This window comes from Excalfactoria chinensis, chromosome 1 (assembly GCF_039878825.1).
Source record: "Excalfactoria chinensis isolate bCotChi1 chromosome 1, bCotChi1.hap2, whole genome shotgun sequence".
NCBI lineage: Eukaryota > Metazoa > Chordata > Aves > Galliformes > Phasianidae > Excalfactoria > Excalfactoria chinensis.
In genome coordinates, this window is record NC_092825.1 from 50,842,571 (window position 1) to 50,864,375 (window position 21,805).

At 46.4% G+C, this 21,805-nt stretch overlaps 2 protein-coding genes across 3 annotated transcripts; one reads left to right on the forward strand and one right to left on the reverse strand.

Annotated features, from left to right (window-relative positions):
• Positions 1 to 496: 496 nt before the first annotated feature.
• Positions 497 to 7,882, forward strand: MTERF2 (mitochondrial transcription termination factor 2). Of its 2 annotated transcripts, none has more exons than XM_072343256.1 (2): positions 497 to 706; positions 3,651 to 5,902. In XM_072343256.1, exon 2 carries the CDS (start codon positions 3,665 to 3,667, stop codon positions 4,847 to 4,849), a length of 1,185 nt encoding a protein of 394 aa, XP_072199357.1. In that variant the 5' UTR covers positions 497 to 706; positions 3,651 to 3,664; the 3' UTR covers positions 4,850 to 5,902. The 2 variants fall into 2 exon arrangements, with proteins under 2 accessions (XP_072199357.1, XP_072199349.1); XM_072343248.1 differs by lacking the exon at positions 497 to 706 and adding an exon at positions 736 to 804 and having other exon boundaries at positions 3,651 to 7,882.
• Positions 7,610 to 17,494, reverse strand: TMEM263 (transmembrane protein 263). Its single transcript, XM_072343267.1, has 5 exons — positions 17,346 to 17,494; positions 15,958 to 16,022; positions 14,900 to 15,033; positions 12,022 to 12,091; positions 7,610 to 10,173 (listed from the first exon to the last, which is right to left on the reverse strand). The coding sequence occupies exons 4-5, from the start codon at positions 12,083 to 12,085 to the stop codon at positions 9,887 to 9,889; spliced, it is 351 nt and encodes a 116-aa protein (XP_072199368.1). The 5' UTR covers positions 12,086 to 12,091; positions 14,900 to 15,033; positions 15,958 to 16,022; positions 17,346 to 17,494; the 3' UTR covers positions 7,610 to 9,886.
• Between the last annotated feature and the right edge of the window lie 4,311 nt (positions 17,495 to 21,805).

Sequence of the window (21,805 nt, forward strand, 5' to 3'; positions counted from 1 at the left end):
TATAATATGTTAAGAACTAGGAGTGCTTTTCAGGTCCCTGTTCTTAGCATCACTGTATGCTGCTGCGTGGTACGTATTGACAAACATGGACTGTTGATGAAAGCGCAGCGGGGTGGGTAGCAAAATCACAGAATGGTTTGGGTTGGAAGAGACCTTAAAGATCATCTATTTCTACCCCCCTGCCATGGGCAGGGCTACCACCCCCAGCTCAGGCTGCCCAGGGCCCCGTCCAACCTGGCCTTGAGCACCTCCAGGGATGGGACACCACAGCTTCTCCGGGCAGCTGTGCCAGCACCTCACTGCCCTCTGAGTAAAGAATTGCCTCCTACCAACTAACTTAAACTTCCTCTCTTTTAGTTTAAAACACCATCAGCACCCCCTGCTAGCCCGATGACCGCATCTATGAATTTACTGCTTTATTCTGTAATATGTGCAGTGATCACATGGAAGGACACGCTCTGAGGTTACAGCAGCCTCCCCTAACGGCACCAGCCTGCCTCTCCTCAGGAACCTGAGGTGATTTCCCACCGCGGAGACCGCGCCACGCAGCGCATTCACCGCACTCTAAGAACAAAGAACGCCAAGCCATCACCTACAGCACGCTCAATCTGCAGGATGGCAAAGTAGGTGATACCCACACCCTGCAGCCGGCCCTCAACGCGCCATGGCGGTAGGGCGGCTCCGCACGCCCCGACCACATGGTATGGTACGTTCCGTTCGTTCCGTTCCGCTCCGCCCCGTCCCGCTCCGCCCGCTGCCAGGGGTCGGGCCCGGCGCGGCCGAGCAGCGCTCAGCTGGAGGCAGGTCAGGCGCGGGGCGGCGGGGCTGTGCGGACGGGAGAGGCGGTGCTGCAGGGGGTACAGCTGGGGAACAGCCAGCAGCCCGTCTGGGCTGCCTTTTCGGTTTTAAATCTTGCAGTCCCCGCCGCGATACGGGTGTCAACCTCTGTGCGCCATGAGCTTAAGAGAACTCTGAACTTTTGGCACAGGTTCAATACTCAGGACGCGTGCTGTTGTCACCTACAGACTCTGACATGCATTTCAAATACCAGGCATGACCGCTTAAGCTTCTTCTTGGTTCCTGCTGCATGCTATAACATTATCATCTATTCATCTCTTTTCAGTATAATCTGCTCATTGTTACAAAAATTCCTGGATGTGCAAAGTTCCTGTGGTTTAGCAAAAGAAGGTTTCCTTCTTTTTACAGCATTCTGTGTTTCTGCATGGAACATAGAATCATAGAGTCATAGAATCATAGAATGGCCTGCGTTGTAAAGGACCACAGTGATCACCTAGTTTCAACCCCCCTGCTATGTGCTGGGTCCCCATCCTCATTATCACCAAGGAAAAAATGACTGTGATGCCAAACAAATTTCCGGACAACCTAAAGCTTCTCTAAAACAAGCTTAGCAAGAATTTCCATGTTGGATTTTGGAAAAGCACAGTTTACTGTAGCAGAATTTGGCCTTGTTTTTAAAAAGCTCCATAACTAATCGGTAAGATGACTCTCTATTGTAAGTGACTGCATTACTCACAAGGCAATTTTGCCTAACAACTGGATTACACATCAAAATAATAGTCATGGTTAGTTATTTTCCCAGTTTGTACTTTGGAAGTATCACCTGACACCTCAAACAATTGTAACAATAGTTTATTTAGATGGCAGTTTCCAGCTGAGCTAAAGTACTAATGCAGAAAGCCTTGACCATTCAGAGACTGCTTACTCTGGCTGGACCCAGTGAATAGAATAGAACCACTTGGTTCTCACACAGGCAGTTGTGTCACTTCCTATGTAGGAGAGGCTTCAGTTTTCAGCCCTGGTGAAAGTCACTTTTTCAGGATACAAAAGGAACAACACTGGAAAAAATCAGTGTCTTACCTGCACTTTGGGGTGCTTTCATAGCTACTTGGAGAATCAGTGCTAGAGCTCACCGGGCAGCACTTCTCAAGCCACAAAGTGTATGAAGATAAAGCCATTAAACCTGGAGTATATGGCTTCATTGAGCTGTGAGGCCTTGCCTAACAAACTTGGAATACAGCTAACAACCAAGTAACTAATGAACAGCTTTCTGCTAAGGACAAGCTTGAATGTAGTTCAGCATTTTCTATGTCTTAATCTACTAGATTACGATGTGGCAACATAATAAAAGTCCAGCCACTAGAAACTGAAAAACATCAATTTAAAAGCAATGATACATATTACTGACAAAAAAGTATTTTACCATTAGAAAATGTTTAATCATGCCTGAAGCTCTGTCACTTCGGTTCCCTAAACAAACCACGTGTTTTCTTGAAAGATGGGATAGAAATCAGATTGGAAGGGTTTCATGTAGCTGTTCTGCATGAAGCTTCTTGATATATGTTATGCAAGAGATCAGACTGGGTGATCGTAACAGTCTTTTCTGTCTACAAAGAAAAAAAAGAAAAACCAACACAATAAGCCTTACTTAATACTCAGTGGGTACTTCTGGAAGCACAATATGCTTTGGGAGAAGTGAATGTGACTGTATAAATAGGATTGTCCAATACACAACGTAATTGTATCTTCTTTCCCCCTTTTGAGTTAGAGCAATTTGCAGTGTGTTAACAGCAGCAGCAATTAGGTCAAACATTTCAGAGACCAGAGGTTCTCCCTTCCACCTCGGTGCTTCCCAAAGGTTGTTACAAAACCACCCCCTAGGAAGTTAAGGATACACTCCGTGATATCTGTGCATGCATGACTGCTGCTGCAGCTCCTCCGGCTGTGGCAGAGCAGGTGGCACTGCCTGTGCTGTTCATGATACCTGGCACTCAGCGCCAGCAAAGCTGCCCCACTGGGTTATCCACAGCTGCACGGTGGCCGTGCGCCCATCCAAAGGGTTGCACAATGGCTCTGAGCCCACTGGGGGTGGTGGGCAAGGACAGAAAGTGGAAGGTGGAAAGAACATACAGCAGAGGCAAGTAAGCTTGAAGATGTAGCACTGTGCTTGCTTCCCCCGCAAATATCAGGGCGATTACTTAGCCCCAGTTAACAGATTCAGCTAATGAAAAATGTATTGGTACACAAGTGGGTTTGATGATTTTTTTCCTTAATTGCAAGGAGAATGAGTTGGTAAGGCAATTAGGGTGTAAACTGCTACTGAAGAAGCACCTGAGAGGGCTCTGACACATGAAGGAACATGTCATGCTCTAAACAATCCCCGAGCAGTTCAGCAAATACATTTAAAAGAGCTAAGAAATACGCTTTAAGCTGCATTTTTGTTTTGTTTTTTATTCATTTAGTAGGATTGCTGTCAAATTAAATTGCATATAACATTTTTCCACTGCAGTGTGAGTGAGCTGTAACGCCGTCACTTGCAGGAAATAGCTGACAGCTTTGTTCTTGTATGACTGCAGCATATCATGGACAGAGCGCTGCCCCCATAGCAGCACAGCTGCATCTACATGTTATGTTCTGGTGAGGCATCAACCAGAATATTAACCTTTCAAAAGTCTTTTCTTTCCCTTCTGCACAAAAGCTGATTTTATTTTATTTTTTCCAATAACAAGAATACTGTTAAGAGCAATTTCTTATGTCAGCTCAGTCTAAATATCAATGACTCTGAGAATGTTATGAGGTATAATTTGTGTCTTCGATGTGTTTTCAAAGTATTGTTTTCCCTCTCTGCGTAGGCCTGCGTTCCACGATGTTAAGAGGAGTTGCTCACAGTGCAAAAGATACACTTACATTTCTGCTGGCAAGATCTCACTGCAGTAGCCCTGGGTTGTGGTTTGGGTCTGAGGTAAGAAACAGAAGCTTCTTAATTCATTCAACATATACAACCGATACAAAGTCGAGAGAGGAAAATCAAAAAACCATTGAGGACCTCCACAGATTGTCGGTTGATGTTAAGAAGATACGCAGGGTAAAGGAATGGGTTCTCCTCCAGGAGGTGGCCTATGTTCCAGAAACTGCCAGGATTCTACAAGAAATGGGTGCGGATGAGCCTGCTATAGCCAGCATCTTGGAACGCTGCCCACAGGCAATTCTGCTTAACCCTGAGGAGCTGAACTCTCAAAGAGCTCTGTGGCAACTGGTATGCCAGAAAGAAAGCCAGCTGATTAAGTTAATAGAGCAGTTTCCAGATTCTTTCTTCACTACTGGGTATCACGAGAACCAGAAAGCAAATATTTTATTTTTTCAGGAACTGGGACTTAAGAATAATATCATCACCAGGTTCTTGACGAGCGCACCCAGTATCTTCCAAAACCCAGCTGAGAAAAACAAACACGTGATAGAGACATTACAAAGAAGCTATTTAAGTTTAGGAGGTTCTGATGCAAATATGAAGATCTGGATACTGAAGTTACTGAGCCAAAATCCGTTTGTTTTGTTAAGTACCTCCTCGGCAATTCAGGAAAACTTGGAATTTCTGCAAAAGAGTGATTTCAGTGACCACGAAGTCCTACAGCTGCTGTCCAAACTTAAAGGTTTTATTTTCCAGCTTACACCCTCCACCATGCAGAAGAGCATGCTTTTTTCCAAAGATGTCTTTAAGTGCAACGATCAAGAATTCAAACGACTGGTGCTGAAATGCCCAGCCCTTCTCTACTATTCTGTGCCGATTCTGGAAGAAAGACTCGAGGGGCTGCTGAAGGAAGGAATTTCTATAGCGCAGATTAGAGAGACACCAATGGTGCTGGAGTTGACGACCCAAATCGTTCAGTACAGGATTAAAAAACTCTCTGCTCTGGGTTACAATATAAAGAGTGGGAATCTAGAACACTTGAACGGTACTAAGAAAGAATTTGAAGCCAATTATGGTAAGATACAATCAAAGAAGGAGAGACCCATGTTTAATCCTGTTGCTCCTCTAAATACTGAAGATTAATTTGAAAACTGTACTTAAAATTATGCAGTAGGGAATGATCAAAGAGAAAAGAGGTTTTGGTCCTTTGATAGGAGTTGAAGCAAAAGTCATCTTAACCAGATTGCAGTCTTATGTTGTCCTTTGCTGTGGAGCGGACTTTATGCACAACTTCATTATAAAACTGCAGCTTTTAATGCTGGTTATGAGAAAGGTTGATTAATCCTTTACATAAGGACTTTTTTTCCCCCCAGGGAGCATCTTGCATATCTTTTTGGTTCCGATTTCCTTATCTGCCTTGCCTCTAGCTTCTGTGGCTTTTCAGCTCCATCACTGCGCTGTCTGTGGTAGTGCTTAGCGTAATCTTTATCTGAGAGAGAGAAAAGGAGGGTTATTTTGCCAGTAATATTAATCCACCCACTGGTCTGCTGCCTTTGGAGGTGTATATCGAGTTCCATTCCTTATTGCTGCAGGAAGTGGCTTTAGCTCCTGCATCCTGAATTGAAGAATTGAAGCAGACCTGACTTTTGGGTAGCAGAACCCAGCTAGAGCACAGTCTGAAAACAGGCAGGACGTAGCATTTGTATTTAGTGGCTGATACTGTGATACCCTCATGTGTTCATTTACAAACCATCATGTGGAGAAACTACAAGGCAACCTCCTTGAAATTTCCGTGACTTCAGAAATTGGCTCCTTTGGCAAAAGGATGAGGGGCAGAAGGACATACACTTATTGCTGTGACATGGTGAGAAAAGGCTATGGAGTGACTTAAACGAGTCTCATGTGACTGGATGAGAAAGGGAAAAGTCCCATTTATGTGTGGGTATAACAGAACTAGAGTCTGAGCACGCTGGTGATTAAAAGCGACCATCAGATTTGCAAACAGCTGCCATAGTTTCTAAATATATGGGTGACGGTTTCTCATGTATCACTATAATTGTTGACAAGTGCAGGCTTTTAAAACAGCACCTGTCCTACAGTGTTTAAGTGCTTGGGGGATTTTTATTTATTTTAATTTATGGGTTGTGAATAATAAAAAACAGTAGCACCATTAAAGATCCTCTCAATAAAATTAGGAACAGTATTTTTTACGTGTAATATTGAAGGTAGACTTTCCTAAGCAGCTATTCTATACAGATTCCCCTTTGGCGTCAGGAGCTAAACCAGACACACCCCCACCACAGGCCATCCAAATCCAGGGTTCCCGCTCTTGAAAAGGAGCTTTAAAATGCAAAGGAATGGAGGTATTGAATGATGTATTTAGAAAGTGAGCTGCAAGGCGATGCCACACAGCTTGCCACGTTAACTAGTGCAAAATCTGGTCAGAGCAATGACGGAATGCCAGCAGATCATGGAGGTGAGCACCCTCTGACCAGAGCACAGATGGTAGCAGCCAGAATTAAGTGACACCAGCACCAGGCACCATAGACGTTCACCTGCCTTACTAAGCCATTTCTTGGCTGACTCTTCAAAACACACGATTGATTTATGAGAGAGCAGGGAAGACAGCCACATGAGAAGATTGCAGCAGCAAGATCACCATATTTCTATTCAAAACCCTTCATCCCTTGGACACAAGGGGGCATTTCAGCTCTCTGGAGGTATTCATAATGCCATCTACTGTAATGCTGAGCCCCAGCAATGAGCAGTCATTCAGGATGAAAAGAAAACTGAGACATAAGAGAATGCTTTCCATAGAGAGTTCTAACATTTCTACTGGTGTCTGGCTTTAAAATTCCTTCTAGCTACTGCTATTCCCATCATGTAAAGTACTCCCAGTAGCAATGGAAGAAATACATCACTTTCCTGTTTCCTCAACAATCACTGCCAGCTATTGCAAATGCTTTTTCCCTTCTGCAAGTTTCAAAACAAAAGCATTAAGACTCCTTTTCTATACCAGCTGGCCAAAACTCATTCAGCCCTTCATCCGTAAGTATACCTGGGGCCCATCTCTCTGCTCTTCCCAAGTATATTCAATAACAAAACCTCAGGTAAGCCTTTGATTACCACAACATTACTCAATAACTGCTGCAGTGCTGAAATCCTCTTCTTAATCTCTGCTGTTATAGTGAATGTGAACGAGTTTACACCGTTGAAGTTTTACACATAAATCATAGAATCATTAACACTGGAAATGGCCATTAAGATCATCCAATCCAACCATCAGCCCATCCCCACCATGCCCACTGACCACGTCCCTCAGTGCCACATCCACACGGTTCTGGAACACCTCCAGGGACGGTGACTGCACCACCTCCATGGGCAGCCTGTGCCACTGCAGCACCGCTCTTCCTGAGAAGAAATTGTTCCTAATATCCAACCTGACCCTCTCCTGGTACAACTTGAGGTCATTCCCTCTCATCCTATTGCTGTTACCTGGGAGAAGAGGCCAATCCCCATCTTGCTACAGTCTCCTCACTCAAAGTCTCTGGCCCAGCCTTTCTTTGCAGAACTAGCAGTCATGCATACAAATCATCTTCATACACATTTCCCCTTTTGAAATGGGAGCTGGGAAGGTGAGTTTTAAAAGAGTTCTGTATTCTGTTCAGCTTCCTACAATCTTAAAAGCGGGTATCACCAACCCTCAGATCCCAGAAATATATAACAAAAAAAAACCAAACAGTGGAGATGTGTCTATGCACAACCAACACCACAGTTGTTAACAGCAGCTTGGTGCTAATCGGGTGCAGATTGCCCGGGCCACGAATGCAGGGTGAAGATTCAGATGTAAGCATTTACTGATCCGCCTTTCTTCGCAAAGTAACTAAGGAAGCTTTCAGTAAGTCTGAAACAGCAACGATTTAATGTTTCACAAGTGTCAGGACAGAGTCAGAACAAGTTCTTAAGACGGGGCCTTCTTAAGCAAATGGAAAATATGCAGAATACAGGAAGAAGCTCTTCTCCAAAACTAAAACCATATGCCATGGTAAAGCATTTCAGTTACAAGATTCAGAAGTAATAACTACAGGACATGCTAAGAACAAAACACATCAAAGCAGCTGGCAACCTTGTACAGTTCTAACATGGCATCTCTACTAATACACTTTTCCATAGCATAAAAATTAAAGAATGCCATAAAAAAAACAAAAATGGATAAGACAAGTTAATGTCTGAGCATTCAGAAAACAGTGAAGGGTTTGGTTGAGTGTTACAAATCTTGCTATGCTCCAAACCAGCTGATAAACAGTGCTCACTGGTAGTGCCCTGGGGTACACACTGGAAACTGCACCAGGCTTATAGTTATTTAATGCAGCTCCACTGCTGCTGGAGTCTGAGGTGCTCATTCCTGCAGCTATGCGGGATCTTCAAACTACGCAGCATTCCGTGCTGTCACCTTCTGGCTATAAAAGTTAAGGGCTGCATTTATTGCTTGACCTTACCTCATTACACACCTGCAGCAACTTGGAGATAAGCAACTGGTGCAACTAACGAAGGGAGCAGAGAGGTCCACCTGCTGGGTTTTGCTCTCCCCATTGCCCCAGTCATTAAACCTAGTAATACACCATCATTACTGATAGCCAGTAAAGCTGTTCCAGACTGCAGCTGAAGTACCAATGGCTCAGAAGACAGGGTTACCGCTGTACCATCACGTGCACAGTTTACTTTCAACATCCATGAACACAGGAGCAAGTTTTAGACACGTGATACACTTTTGATTTTCTTTAATCTCTAAAAAGTCTCTATATATCCTTGCACAACCACAGCTACCTGAAAAGTAAGCTTACAAGCTTGGAAGTTTTCGGAAGGAACACAACTTCTTAGAAAATACTGCATATACAATGTTCACAGCCTTCTGCTGAACAGTCAGCACACACACATAAAGATCACCAGAGGCTTCTACTTTAAGGCAACCTCAAGCTGTGTCCTTGGAGTGCATTTTGCCTCACACACTGCAGAGGACCTACAGATGTTCCCGTATGAGGAGTGTCAAAGTTTGGCATTTGTCAGTATACAGCTTTCTTTTTTTAAAGGGAGCTCACATGCCGTTTTTGGTTTAAACCAAAGTACCGCGTTCTACTCAGAACGCAAAGTATGAGATAAAGACGTAGTGAAAAATTTCTTGCATTCTTTTGAACAAAGCAAGAAGCGAACCTGGCACATCACGGAGCTGAGACAACAGCTTTGCTGGTTCTTCAGTGGTTTCCAGCTACACAAAGCAATTTTTTCAAGTCACACAGCTGTGTTAGATGACCACAACCACCTGCTCAGTTTCCATTAAGCCATCATTATTTTCTGGTGTCTCAGAAGCTGATCAAAGCGAGTTTCCACTTGCCGGAGACAGATGCCTATCGTTAAATACACCTGAGATTTAGCAATCTTGTATTCAGTAAAAACTGAGCAAGTTTCAGGTATCAGTCAACAGAGTCTCTGAAGCTTGTTCAATGAACTGCACAGAAACAACAGGACAGCACTTTACAAAGCTTCACCTAATAGAGGTTCTTTTCTAATAAGGCATTAAGTTAGATTTTATTATCCCTTGTACCACTCTATCAAACTTCCTCACCTCCCATCCCCCTCTCATTTTCAATCTGTTTGCTTCCAGTTTGCAATGGCAGTGTGCAGTCGCTGAAAACTGTCAGGCTGCCTGCAAGTACTGTTTCCTAACTGTAACTATGGAGGCACATCCCACGGTGCCGTTACGCAGCTCAAGGATCCTTAGCGGGAGGATGCAGAAGCCACTGGGGACAGTAAGTGGCACCTCATCAAACTGACGGTACGGCAGATTATCAACTTTAAGTTTCTACGTTCACATTTCAGTCCAAAACTGCAGAAGACTTACAGTAAGTGAATATTCAAATACGCATTGCTCCTTCAGACACACATACTCACTCCTATAGTTATCAAGTGTAACATTTCACCAGGTACAAAGCTTGAAACTAGGCCGTAACAAATCTTCATATGCTGTGCTAGCCAAGCTTCTTCTGTCCTTTCTGGATGAAATCAGCTTTCTCTTCAGAAGACAGTGTCTAAGACACATGGCTTCTCACGGTCCAAATCTTAGCAGATTTTAATGCCACCAAGGTAATATTCTAGAAAATCAAGTAAGTCTCTGTTTTGGTTTTAGTCAGATTTGTCCTTTTTCTTTCCCGTTAAAGGCACTTTGCTTGCAACAGCAGATCCTACTGCTGTAACGCCTCCAGCCACAGCAGAAACACTTCCTTTGACCAGCCCCACTCCCATTGAAGGCACTGATGTGACTGCTGTTTTGGTGATTTCCAAGCTCTTCCCTCCGATCCAAGCAACACCCCCGATCGTGGCACCCACAGCTCCCTTTGTCACACTGAAGATGCCACCAGTCACACGAGAGAGCACGCCAGGCTGCTGCTGCGGGTGGTCTTTGATTGAGCCTGAGGGAGGAAACAGCAATCAAGTCAATCACAGTGCCGCAACTAAAGCATTTCCAAGAGAGTTATTCATATGTATTTCCTTTTATCGTCTAACAACCACTGCACGCAGTACGTACTTACCTTACAGTTTATTTTTCTTGGATGTTAAAACAACACCACTGTTCCAAATAGGAAAGTGCAGTGAAATACGTACACCTCAATGCTGTTTTCTAAAATGCAAGTCAACACAGGGCCTACAAATATCAGGCTCACAGCTACCACATGGTTTTAAGTGTTGAAATCAGTTCTCTGCCTGCACAACCACCAGCCTCTTTGATGCTGCCAAGTCTTGCAGTCAAGGGAGTCCACTTCTGGATCTCGTTAAAGACAAGGGAATGTTGCTCCCCTTCAGTTCCTCAGGACAAGGTGACAAAGTAACTCCTAGTTTAGCTCATGAAAAGTGGTCCCCCAAAAGCATTAACAGCTGTGCAGGCAGTGACAGGCTCCCATCAACAGAAATCCCGCTACCAGACACAGAAACAAAACCCCAATCACTTTTTTTCCCCTGCATGTTGTTGATCATGCAAGTCTGGTTTTCCTTTACGCTATGTTTGAGCTGTGTTTTGAATAATGTGGTTCCTTGCTGCACGCTGGATAAGTCAATTCACAGTTTCTGTTTACGGTACAATTACACAGCTTCAAATCTGGTGCCACCTGCAAAGCAGAAGGCAAGATACAAGAATAGTACTACCCATAGAAAGCATGAGCAAAAGCTTTCTCTTGCACGCAAGAAAATAAAAAGAAGGAAAAGTAGCCAATGAAGTTTGACTTGAAAATAAGGCATAGTGGGGCATAGGATCCAACCACACATCTGTGCTCAGAAATGCTTCAAGATCTAGACAACCCTACAAGAGCTCAAAAAGAAGTATTTTCTCCTAACAATATCCTTAAAAAACCACTGCGCTAACAAAATCTATTTATCCCTTTCACCTTCTTGTACTTGTGCTTCCTGTGTTAAGAATACAGCAAGTTATTCTACCTGAACCCCTTCTGCTTCAGTTGTGGATAATACTGCTGGTTCAAGTGAAGTAAATTGTTCAGTTATACAATATGTAAAAGCTGGGAAACAAATAACCTGCGAACAACTAGAACTTTAAAGCATCATTATAAACCGAAGAACAATGAAATGGAGAGGAACCAGGACTTGCTGACCTCTATGTATGTTTATTATGTTTGGTACTGAAGTGAGAGAAGACAAATACGTAACACCTATGTGTTGAGAGTGGTTTTTAATCCAGTATGCCCCCAGAATACAGCTCATTCTGAACTTTTATTTCCTCTGCAGATATAACAAGATATTTAAAATTCATTTGGTTCCCAGGACCAGTTCCCTGCATTCATCAAGCCAAGCATTTTGTTGTCTTCATGGAACCATGAGATTAAGCGAATCAGTGAGAACCACAACTAATGTCATAGTGGACAAAAAAGCCTCCCGAAGAAGAGACAGACCCATCTTGTCTAAGTCACAAGTACTACAAACTCAACAAGCATCCAAAAGGGTAGCTGAGCTCTTTTCGCCTCATATATGGATTGATTCAGACCTCTGGGAACTGATCTGCAAACCACGTCCTTCAGTATCTGTCCACCTTCTCTAACTTATCAGCAGAGTTATCAGCTACAGTGAACTCACTGATTTGTATCAAGACAATGCAGAACTGAGCAAGAATCCAGGCTTATCCCATCCCAGGACTGAGTTGCTTACTGTTATTTGAAAGTCAGAGTTCAACTTGCAGATCCATCTTTAAAATAGATTTGATCTTTTGGTGAATTTCTGTAAACTTACCTGGTATTATGCAAACTAATACATACCTTCTGGTGGTTCATCATGGAGGTAGGACGGGACATCCTGATGACTCTTGTCCATTTGATTCATTGTTGCCTAAAAAAAAAATAAGTTCACGTATGCTGCAGATCTCTTCTGCCAAAGCAAAAATACATCCCGTGAATCTAAAATTCATACAGCATCAATTCCACAGACAAGGACTTTATTCTCCATCACTAGATAAGCTGGCATCAGCTGCCCCATTACTGCACTTTTTATTATGAGACTGTGCTGCTGAACTCTTCAACCAGACTGAATACTTGAGGAGGAGCCCTCCAGCAGGTCAGCAGCTTTGGCCAAGAGCAGCCACGCTGCACCACATGCACCTCAAGTGGCCACCACTGTTCAACAGCTATGAAACAGATTAGCAAACATAGCGGTGGATGCTGGAAAAACAATAGCAGCCTGCCTGTAAGATCCATTAGGACCTAGGAAGCAGCAGTTTAAAGAAACGAGTCCTTGTGGGAGGATTTGAATAAAGGCCAGGAAAAAAAAATCAACCAAAAAACCCAAAAGGTGAAATAAAATGCAGTGAAAACACTCCAGATACCTAGCAGCTGTACCACACACACCATGTGGTGACAGCAGCACAACTGGGCGATTTTAACTATACACAAGCTTTCCAATGAAAACATTTCAGAGACAGGTGATAGTAAAGCAAAACAAACAAAACCAAGCAAAACCCACCAAAAGCTGCTTCTTAGTGAGGCTCAACACCCTTCTACCTTCCTGCCTTGTCAGGGACTCCCTATTTTCCTTCTCCCTGCAAATATGCAGAAGCCCTTGAGAACACTCAATTTCCTCCAGGGTTCACTGACCACCACCACAAGAACTGCAGCCCCTCCTGCCATGCCCATTTCTGCAGCTCAGGAGGGTGGATCCAGAAGGGATGAAGAGGCAGATGCACAACTCAAGGGTGGGAACACTCAACCTGGGAAAGAGCAGCTCAAACCCTCACAGAGCAACTGTGAAGTCAAAACAGAGCAGAAAGAGCCAGCACCCACCTGCTAAGTGACAGATCTTTGCGTGAGCAGAAAGCCTAAACTGAACATTAACGAGTCTTCACAATCAGCCCTGAGGGGATCAGCTCACAGCTCAGGAAATATGGGAACAGCATCTACTGCCAGCACGATTTATCTGATGGCAGTGGCAAGCAGGTGCCCTTCTGTCTTTTGATGTGGAAGCAGAGAAACAGGAAAGTGATTAACAGCACATCAATATGGGCTAAATACATGAAAGCTAAGAGGCAATTTGGAAAAAAGCAGTTATGTAATTCCTTGTTCTTTTATTTAATCACAACTCAGTGAGTTTGAAAAGAGCCTGACAGATCCCAGGGAGAAACAGAAGGGGAAGTGAGTTCTGGGAAAGGACCGGATTCAACACCAAGCCATTTCTTTGCAGCTGTCTTCCCTATTAAAAAGAAACCTGGCCAGCCTTACTTCAAACAAAGGGAAAGTGGTGAAAATAATGTTCAAAATGACTAGGATTATCACAGACAGAATAGCATCAGAGACCATAAAGAAGCTTAGAGGACAGCTGGAAACTAGTTTTGAAGATGGTAGAATGCTAGGAAGCATCACAAGATCCTTGCTGGTTTAGTATTTTCCGCTGTCAAGATGTTATTGGATTTCACAGCACTGACAACAGGTACAGCCCCAGAGAAGGATGGAGGACCTGCCGTGCTAGCCATCATACAAGTATTCAATAGAGACTAGCCCCGTTCTGTGGAAAGAACTGGAATAAGGTAGGCAAACAGGTAACATGGGGAAAAGACTGCTTCACAGCTGCCTGTAATCCAGGTTAGGACACTGTCACATTGACTTACAGCTGCAAGCATAGAAACAAGTGAAGCAATGTATTGACAGGGGACCTTCACAGCAGAGCTTCTTGTTTAGGGACAACCCCCCCCCCCAAAAAAAAAAACAACAAAAAGAAACCCGCAGCACTCCATAAAAGCAGTGATGCATTTCCTCCCCTTCCTACCTTCCCCAAAAAATCAGGGTCATGGAAATCTTGAGTACAAGCTACTTTTTGAAAGGTAGAGCAGAATTTTACACATCACTCACCTTCAACAATCTAACACAATCAGAAACACCTTCCAAGCCACAGTAGTGCCTCATTCTCCTACAGCTCCATTGACTGCAGTGTCCCACTTCACATGGGTCAGGCACTGGTCACCTGTTGCTACCAGACCCCAGAAAGACAGAAAGTCTTTTCTAGGTTTGTAAAAAGCAGCTAATGAAAACCAAGTCACCCTTGGTAGGACTGAGCTCATTCTAACGGGAAGGGAGCCTTGAGGGGTCTGGGATCAGAAAGTTGAACGCTCCTATGCAGTGTAAAAGGGAAAACTGGATCAGAATGTCAAAAAAGGCTACAGCTTGACCCAAAGCAACTCTTGGCACAGAAGAGAACTCCCAAAGTACAATTCAAGTCTCTTTGTTTTTCTGCAGCTCTTCAGAGAAGCAAAGAATCAAGATCTACCTCCAGCAAAGGACTGAAACGTTTTAGATATCTTGATGACAGCTTGAGTCACACTGCTTTATATCCTATTTAATATGACAGGAGACCTCAGAACCTCTGAGAAACTGTCACAAATCCTGCATGCTTAACAGAGTGCAGCTTGTCTGGCGAACAGGAAACTCCCAGCACAGAAGCACATCTCAAATCTGCCTCCCCTCCAGACACTTAAGGTGAGCACTTCATTGACTGGAGGCCAAAGGTGTGGAACAATTCTCAGTGGCAGTGACTTCATCCAGTCATCAGAAGAAGGGGGGATTAATACCATTTTTTCTTTAAAAACCAGAGTCAGCAAGTGGGTTCTCTTTTCTGTCTCTTACAGAACACCATCACAGCAAAAGCACTCACCTGCAATTCAGCGTCTCCTTGGTGTGATGAGATCCAAGTGCTTACGTCCCACTTCGGAAGGGAGCCCACGGTCACCCGACTGCTGTGTTTCCTAAGGGTAGTTCCTCTTCACTCTCCCCACTAAAGGTGCATCCCTGCAAAGGAAGAGAAAGCAAATCTCATGAGACACAATGGAATTGTTAACTCTCCACCAACACCTAAGGCATCTGGAGGTGCAAGGATAAGGTTTTGCCTGGAAAACTAGATCATTCAGACACAGCATTGATTAAAGCATCTTGGAAACAGCTAAGTTCAAGTCCCCTGTACTCTGAAGCCACAGACACAAAGAATGCAACAGCAACATTATTATCAGCATTGCAAGCACACACAACTAGGCAAAGATTGATCAGAAGCCTGAACTTGGGAACTTTTCTGATACGTTTTGTAGAATCACATTATGCTAACGCTGGCAAGAAGATGAAAGAAGAGAAAAAGGAGGCTGGGGGAGAAAGGAAGCAAACAGATCTCTCCTTGGCATGTTCATCCTATGGTGCTGAATTCAGTGCCTTGAGTCGCTGGTGGAAGACTCCTACTTCCCTCAACACACACATTAGGTGACCCCATGGAAGCAAACAGATGGAATATGGGATCTCGAGCCCTGGTGCAGACAGACAGCCATGCACAAAACACACGTAAGCTTCGTGTGTTCTTATGTAAAGAAGCAGAAACAAATGCAGACCTTATGGGAAATTTTGAACAGGAACACAAGTGACTGGATGCTTTTTCCCCCCTCTGTGCTCACGAAGGCCCCCCCCACCAAAAAAACCACGAACAACAAACCCACTTTTTCAGTTGGTTTTAAAGCAGAAAGCACGCGCTTCCATACTGTCAGAATACAAACAGCCAGAAGCTTCAACAATTTACACAGCTGTAAGGAAACAAGCAGCTCAGAAGTAGTTTTATGGTCGAGATCTAATGCTGTCACAGGACCCTGAGTGAAGGCTCCAGGAAGCACTGGAGGTCCTGGTCCAGCCATGCGTACATCCACATCCAAGCCATTAAACACCAGAATTTCTCACCAAATATAATCCTTTGCGAAAGAGGTGTCAGGTCAGCTGTTTCCCCAGAGATGTTCTGCATCCACCTATAAGAGAAGTGCTGCATTAATGACACTGTATGGAACAGGGTTACCACTGTGTTCCTGCCGCGTGCCACAGTCCGCAGCAAGGAGAAGCGCTCAGCACAGCCTTCAGGAGCCTGGGTGTTATGGGATTCAGCTCTCTGAAACTCTGAGGGCACAACTTCTCCATCGTGAGCATTGATGGAGCTCCTGGACAGCAGCTGATGTTGATAGCCATCAGCCTTCCACTAAGCGCCATGTAGACATGTGTGCCACCTCCCTGGCTTCACGGTGTCTCCCAGACTTTGCAGACAAACAGCCTCACTGTTTGAGCTCAGCAAACCCAGCCCAGCGGCCGCCGGCAGGAGCTGGCTTCTCTCAATGCCACCGCTCAGACGTCTGTGGGCAGCAGCGCAACGACCCGAGGATGAGGCCAATTTTGCTTGGCAGCACTAGGCTGCTCCAGCACCGGAACCATTCCTTGGGGAGCGCAGCGAGCAAACCGACCGTCCCAGCTCAGCACCGAGCCTGGAGGGGGCCGAGAATGGCCCACAGCTTTCCCAGGAGCCGTGGGGTGCCGCACACCGCAGTGTCTGCGTGCTGAGCTCAGCTATCGTACATGCCCTGCTGGTTACACAGGGGCACGCCGCCTACTCGGAGCAGGCCGCCTCCGTTCCGCCTTCTTCTTCCGCAGGGAACCGCGTCTCTGCTCGGTGCCCGACCGGGCTGGGACCGCCGCCTCCGGGCCCGGGCCGTGCCACACCGCGCCCCCAGCTCGCTCATACGGACAAAGCGAAGCGCTTCCAGGTTCCTCCGCGCGCAGCTCAGCTTCAGGAGCGGGTGGGAACAGAGAGAAAGTTACGGGGGAAACATCCCAAGGCGGAGCAGCGCGTAAGGAAACGGGCAGCACCGGAGGCGGAGCAGCGCGTCCCCAGCACGGACGAGTTTAGGGAGAGCAGAGCGAAGCGCTCCTCCCGCTGCCGCGAGGCTCGGCCGGAACAGCGGCCCCAGGCGCCGCGCAGGAGGCAGCCCGTAGCCCGCCGGTACCCCGAGCCCCGCGGGCCGGCGCTGGGCGGCGGCACTGACGTGGCACCGTGGCCGCGGCGGAGCGCCGGCTGCGGCGCTTCTTCCTCCCTCCTTCCCGTCCTCACGGCGCGGGGCCCCGGCAGGAAGCACAAAAGCTGCGCCCTCCGCGGGCCGGCGGCCCCGCTCGGCCGTGTCCGAGGCCCCCCGCCCGATTCACGTCCCCGGGCGGCGGCGGGAAGGCGGCAGAAACGCTCGACGAGCGGTCGCCATCCACCTCCCCCCCGCGATAACGGCGGCGATCCCCGCTCGATGCCCACTCACCGCTCGTCGCAGCGGGCGCACCGCTCCGCGACCCGGCCCGGCGGAGACTTTACTCCCGCGCCGTCCTCCGCTGCCGACGTGGCGCCCTCCGCCGCCCGCCCCGTCGGCGCCCGCAGACCCCGCCCCAGCGCCCGGCGCGGCCCCTCGGCGGGCGGGGGGCGCGCAGGCGCCGCCGCTCCCGCCCCCTGCCCGGCCCGAGGCTCCGCGCCGCCCCCGGGTGCCTGTCGGGAGGGTCGGAGGTCCCGCAGAGCCCCGCGGCGCCTTCGGTCAGTCGGGGAGGGGGGGCGACCCCCGAGGTCGGGGAAGACGAATCAGCACATCCTGAGCGGCTCCTGTGCTGGAAGGAGGCCCTTATTCCCGGAGCTCTGCCCCTGCGCTTCCTCCAGACGCGGGGATCCCGGGGCCGCCGACCGTCCTTTGCCATGAGGCCCTGTCTGCCATACTTGACACGCAGGCACATCTCTTCGTGTCCAATATTTCCCCCGTAAGGCAGCCAGTCCCCCATCACCCGTACAGCATGAGGCACCTAGCGGCTGGCAGCCCTGCTTGTGCCAGGGGGTTTGGAACTTGGTGATCCTTGAGGTCTCTTCCAACCCAAGAGAGATTCTGTGATATGAAAACTCTTCACCTGCTGTGATCTGAAAATGAAAGGCACCGCAGTGAGAGAAACCTCTCCTTCAGATTCTGAAAGACGTGGGGTGGAGCAGAAGAGCGTATCAGCCAAGTGCTGTGTGTGAGTGGGCGGCCTGCACACCCCGAGCCCCCCAGCAGCAGTGCCCTGGGACACAGCTCTGCAGGCACAACAGGAGCACAAGGATATGGGCCTGCTGCTCCCCGACCCACGGCTCAGCTGAGAGAAGGGCTGGGCTGCAGGGATGGCACCTCTTCTCATTTCGTTATTCATGCATGGAAGCTTTACATCGTCATTGATCTCCAGAGGAGGGACACCACTCACATATACACAGCGTTTTCATTGCGTGTGAGGAGACATGCTTACTTAAGTGTGATGTCTGTCCTGCAGCTGCATCTTGTCTCATCGAAAACAAAACTGTCTGCTAGGAGTGCTGGGTGACTGCAGTGCATGGGGGAAGCAAGTCAGAGATACGCATGGCTCTGGTGACGGTCCAGAAGGTAACAGCTCACACACACTGCTGCAGTACAGTACTGGGTACCAGCATAAAGCCTGAGCACCCTCATGCCTGTTTTTATAACCCAGCTGACTTCAGAGTTGTACCAATGGAAACTGTGGAATAAACAAGAACGCATTTTTGAGTCATTGTAAGTGTTTTCTTCACATGAACTCACTGGTTCAGACCAGCATCACAATATGAATATATACTTTAAAAATCTATCATGAACCATGATGAAGTCCCTTCCAACCCAAACCATTCTGAGCTTCCATGATTTTGCAGATTGTACAGTCTGTTCGCTGCTGAACCACTAAACAACTGTTTCCAGCAGTGTAACCATTAATGAGCTTGTTTCGAGTTGATTACTCGATGCTCGGCCTCATCCTAATGGCTATTTTAAATGTACACGCTGCTATTTAACCGTGTGGTGCACTGGTGTTTACAAAGGTGAATGGATTTTCTCGTCTCCTTGTATAGGTCAGACACGGTGTCCTTCTGGGGTCAGGTGCCAAGGCTGAAGCCACGCAAGCCTTGAAGCAATCTGGGCCTCCTGCTTGACCCGTGGCTGACATTCTTCTGTGCAACTGAGAGGATGCTCAGGTGGGCACCGAAAAACCTGGAACAAAATAATTTCTCCTTATTAAGTATTACTTAACTGAACACTATCTATTCATTAAGTTCAATATATTCATTATTTGTTGCCAAGACCACAGAAAGGCTTCATATCTGTGGAAGTGCAATGGGGAATTTAAAAATGTACCTTTGATAGGAAAATGACCAAAGTAATTGAAGCAATTTCCCAGAGTACAAATTAAATTCTAATAGGGAACAGCACTGTTCCTCCTATCACGCATTTCTTTTACATTATCAGCAATTATTTGATATTCCAGTCTTACGAATATGAGCAGTCATGAGTAGCATGAGCAAAGTTTGCTGAAACAAATGAGCCTGGAAAGGTCAGCTCCCTGCCTTGGATAAATAAGGTGAGCTGTAACAGTGCTGTTTAGTCTCCTAGGTGTGGTGTGCCGCACAGAAGCACGGCAACTCTTTTTATTATTATTATTATTTTAATCCTCTTTTAAACAAGCCCTTCTTGCTGTTTCCCATCTGTTTGCTCTGCTTCCTCGTGTGTTAATAAGGCTGAAGGTTGACTGAGAGTTGGGTGTGTGCCTGCCCACTTTTGTAGCTTCTGAAGAAAACTGCTGGCCTGGAAACCTCCCCCGACAGACTGACATCTCAAATAACAAGCTGAACAAGCTGCCTTGAACATGAAGTCAGCTGAAGTGTCTCTCTGCCATGCCTCCATTCTTATGGAGGAATAAAACATTAACGTGGCCAGATTCACCGATCTGCATAGCAAGAAGGCCTTCCATGTTTCTGAGGTTATTAATAGCGCGCAGATAGAACCCAGGCCTGCAGGCATGTTTCTTCTTGCTTTTGTCTCCCAAGGGGTCTCTGCAGAGCTCTGCACCTTCTATCAATGTAGACATTCAGCTCCCTGCTCCACTTCTTCCTTCTTCCCAGTGGACCGAGGAGACACCCGTGCAGTTGGAAAATCAGAAAGATATCTCCATGCTTTGTTACAGATACTTCACTGCGATAAACAAACAACTGCTTTCCTGTTCTCTTGGTTCCTGCCAGAGGTGGACAGTGTAAAATACTCCGTGATCTGAGTTAAGGTCTAGTAAATGGTCTAATTATTGCTAGCTGTTGATCAAGAGAGACAGGGCTGATTGCCACTGGTCCTCAAGGTGTGCACAGTGGCATGCCAGAGACTCTTTCTGCTGTTTGTATTCTCTATATAGAGTACAGTTTCCTTCTTTCTCCTCGTTTTCTAATCAAACCTGTTCTTCCTTCAGCTCCTTGACGAGGAAAAGGAATGATGATGATGATGAGTTTAGAGTTCAGACACTAAATTAAGGCAGTCTTCTCAGCTTGCTCGACTGCGAGTGATTTCTGAGCGACAAGAGATACCTAGATTAAAACAATACTAGAAGACTAACTTTTTATGAGTAGAACCATGGGTCAGGTGAAAGCCTCACAAGAACGTATGGAAAGTTCAGACTACTCATTGATTACAAAAGAAAAACTTTATAAAGGTTTATTTATTTACTTATTGTATTAAAAAGTCTTCTTTATGTCCAATCTAAATCCCCTCTCTTTTAGTCTGAAACCATTTCCACTTGTCCTGTCACTGCAGACCATGCTAAAGAATCCCCTTCCTTCTTCTAGTGCCCCTTTAGATACTGGAAGGCTGTTATCAGGTCTTCTTAGAGCCTTCTCAGCTCTCATAGCCCTGGCTCTCAGCCTATTCTCACAGGAGAGCTGTTCTGCCCCTTGGATCATGTTTGTGGCCCTCCTCTGGATGTGCTCCAGCAGGTCCACGTCTCTCTCATACTGAGGACTCCACACCAGGTGACATCTCACCAGTGCAGAGAAGAGGGGCGGGATCTCCTCCCTTGCCCTGCTGGCCATGCAGCTTTAGATGCAGCCCAAGATACAGTTGGCATTGTGGGTTGTGTGGGCACATTGTTTGCTCATGTCCAACTGCCATGCACCAGTACCCCCAAGTCCTTTTCAGCAAGGCTGTGCTCCATCCTTACATGCTCCTGCTTGTATTCATAGTGGGGGTTGCCACAACACAGTTGCAAGACTTTGCACTTGGATTTGTTGAACGTCATAAGGTTCTCCTGTGCCCACCGCTTAACCTGTCTGGGTCTCTCTGGATGGCATCCCATCCCTCAGGCATGTTGGTCGCTCCATACAGCTTGATGTCACTGACAAACTTGCTGAGGATGCACTCGATCCCACTGTTGATGCCACTAATGAAGATATTAAAGAGCATTGGTCCCAGTACTGACCCCTGAGGGATACCACCTATCACTGGTCTCCACCTGGACACTGAGCCATTGACCATTGCTTTCCAGGTACAATCTCGTAACCAGTTCCTCATCCATCAAACAGTCCACTTGTCAAATCCATATATTTCCAATCTGGAGAGAAAGTTGCTATGGGAGACCATGTCAAAGGCCTTACTGAAATCTAGAAGGAAAATCAGTGGCTCTTCTCTTGTCCACTGATGCAGTTATGCCATCATAAAAAGCAGCAAGTTTGGTAAGACAGGATCTGCCCTTGGTGAAGCCATGCTAGCTATTCCATATTGCCTCCCTCTCTTCCACATGTCTTAGCTTAGCTTCCAGGAGGATTTGCTCCACAATCTTTCCCTACATTAAGGTGAGACATGAGACAGAAGACATAATGATTTAACCACTGCAAATGATGGGACTGGAGGCTGTTATACAGACTATGGTTTAATTAAATACTCGTGGG

Excerpts from the sequence above, each read along its gene's own strand:
- MTERF2 (XM_072343256.1), top strand. The coding sequence starts at position 3,665 with ATGTTAAGAGGAGTTGCTCACAGTGCAAAAGATACACTTACATTTCTG.
- TMEM263 (XM_072343267.1), bottom strand. The coding sequence starts at position 12,085 with ATGAATCAAATGGACAAGAGTCATCAGGATGTCCCGTCCTACCTCCAT. Across the intron at positions 10,174-12,021 it reads CCATGATGAACCACCAGAAG|GCTCAATCAAAGACCACCCG; the intron begins GTATGTATTAGT and ends TTCCTCCCTCAG.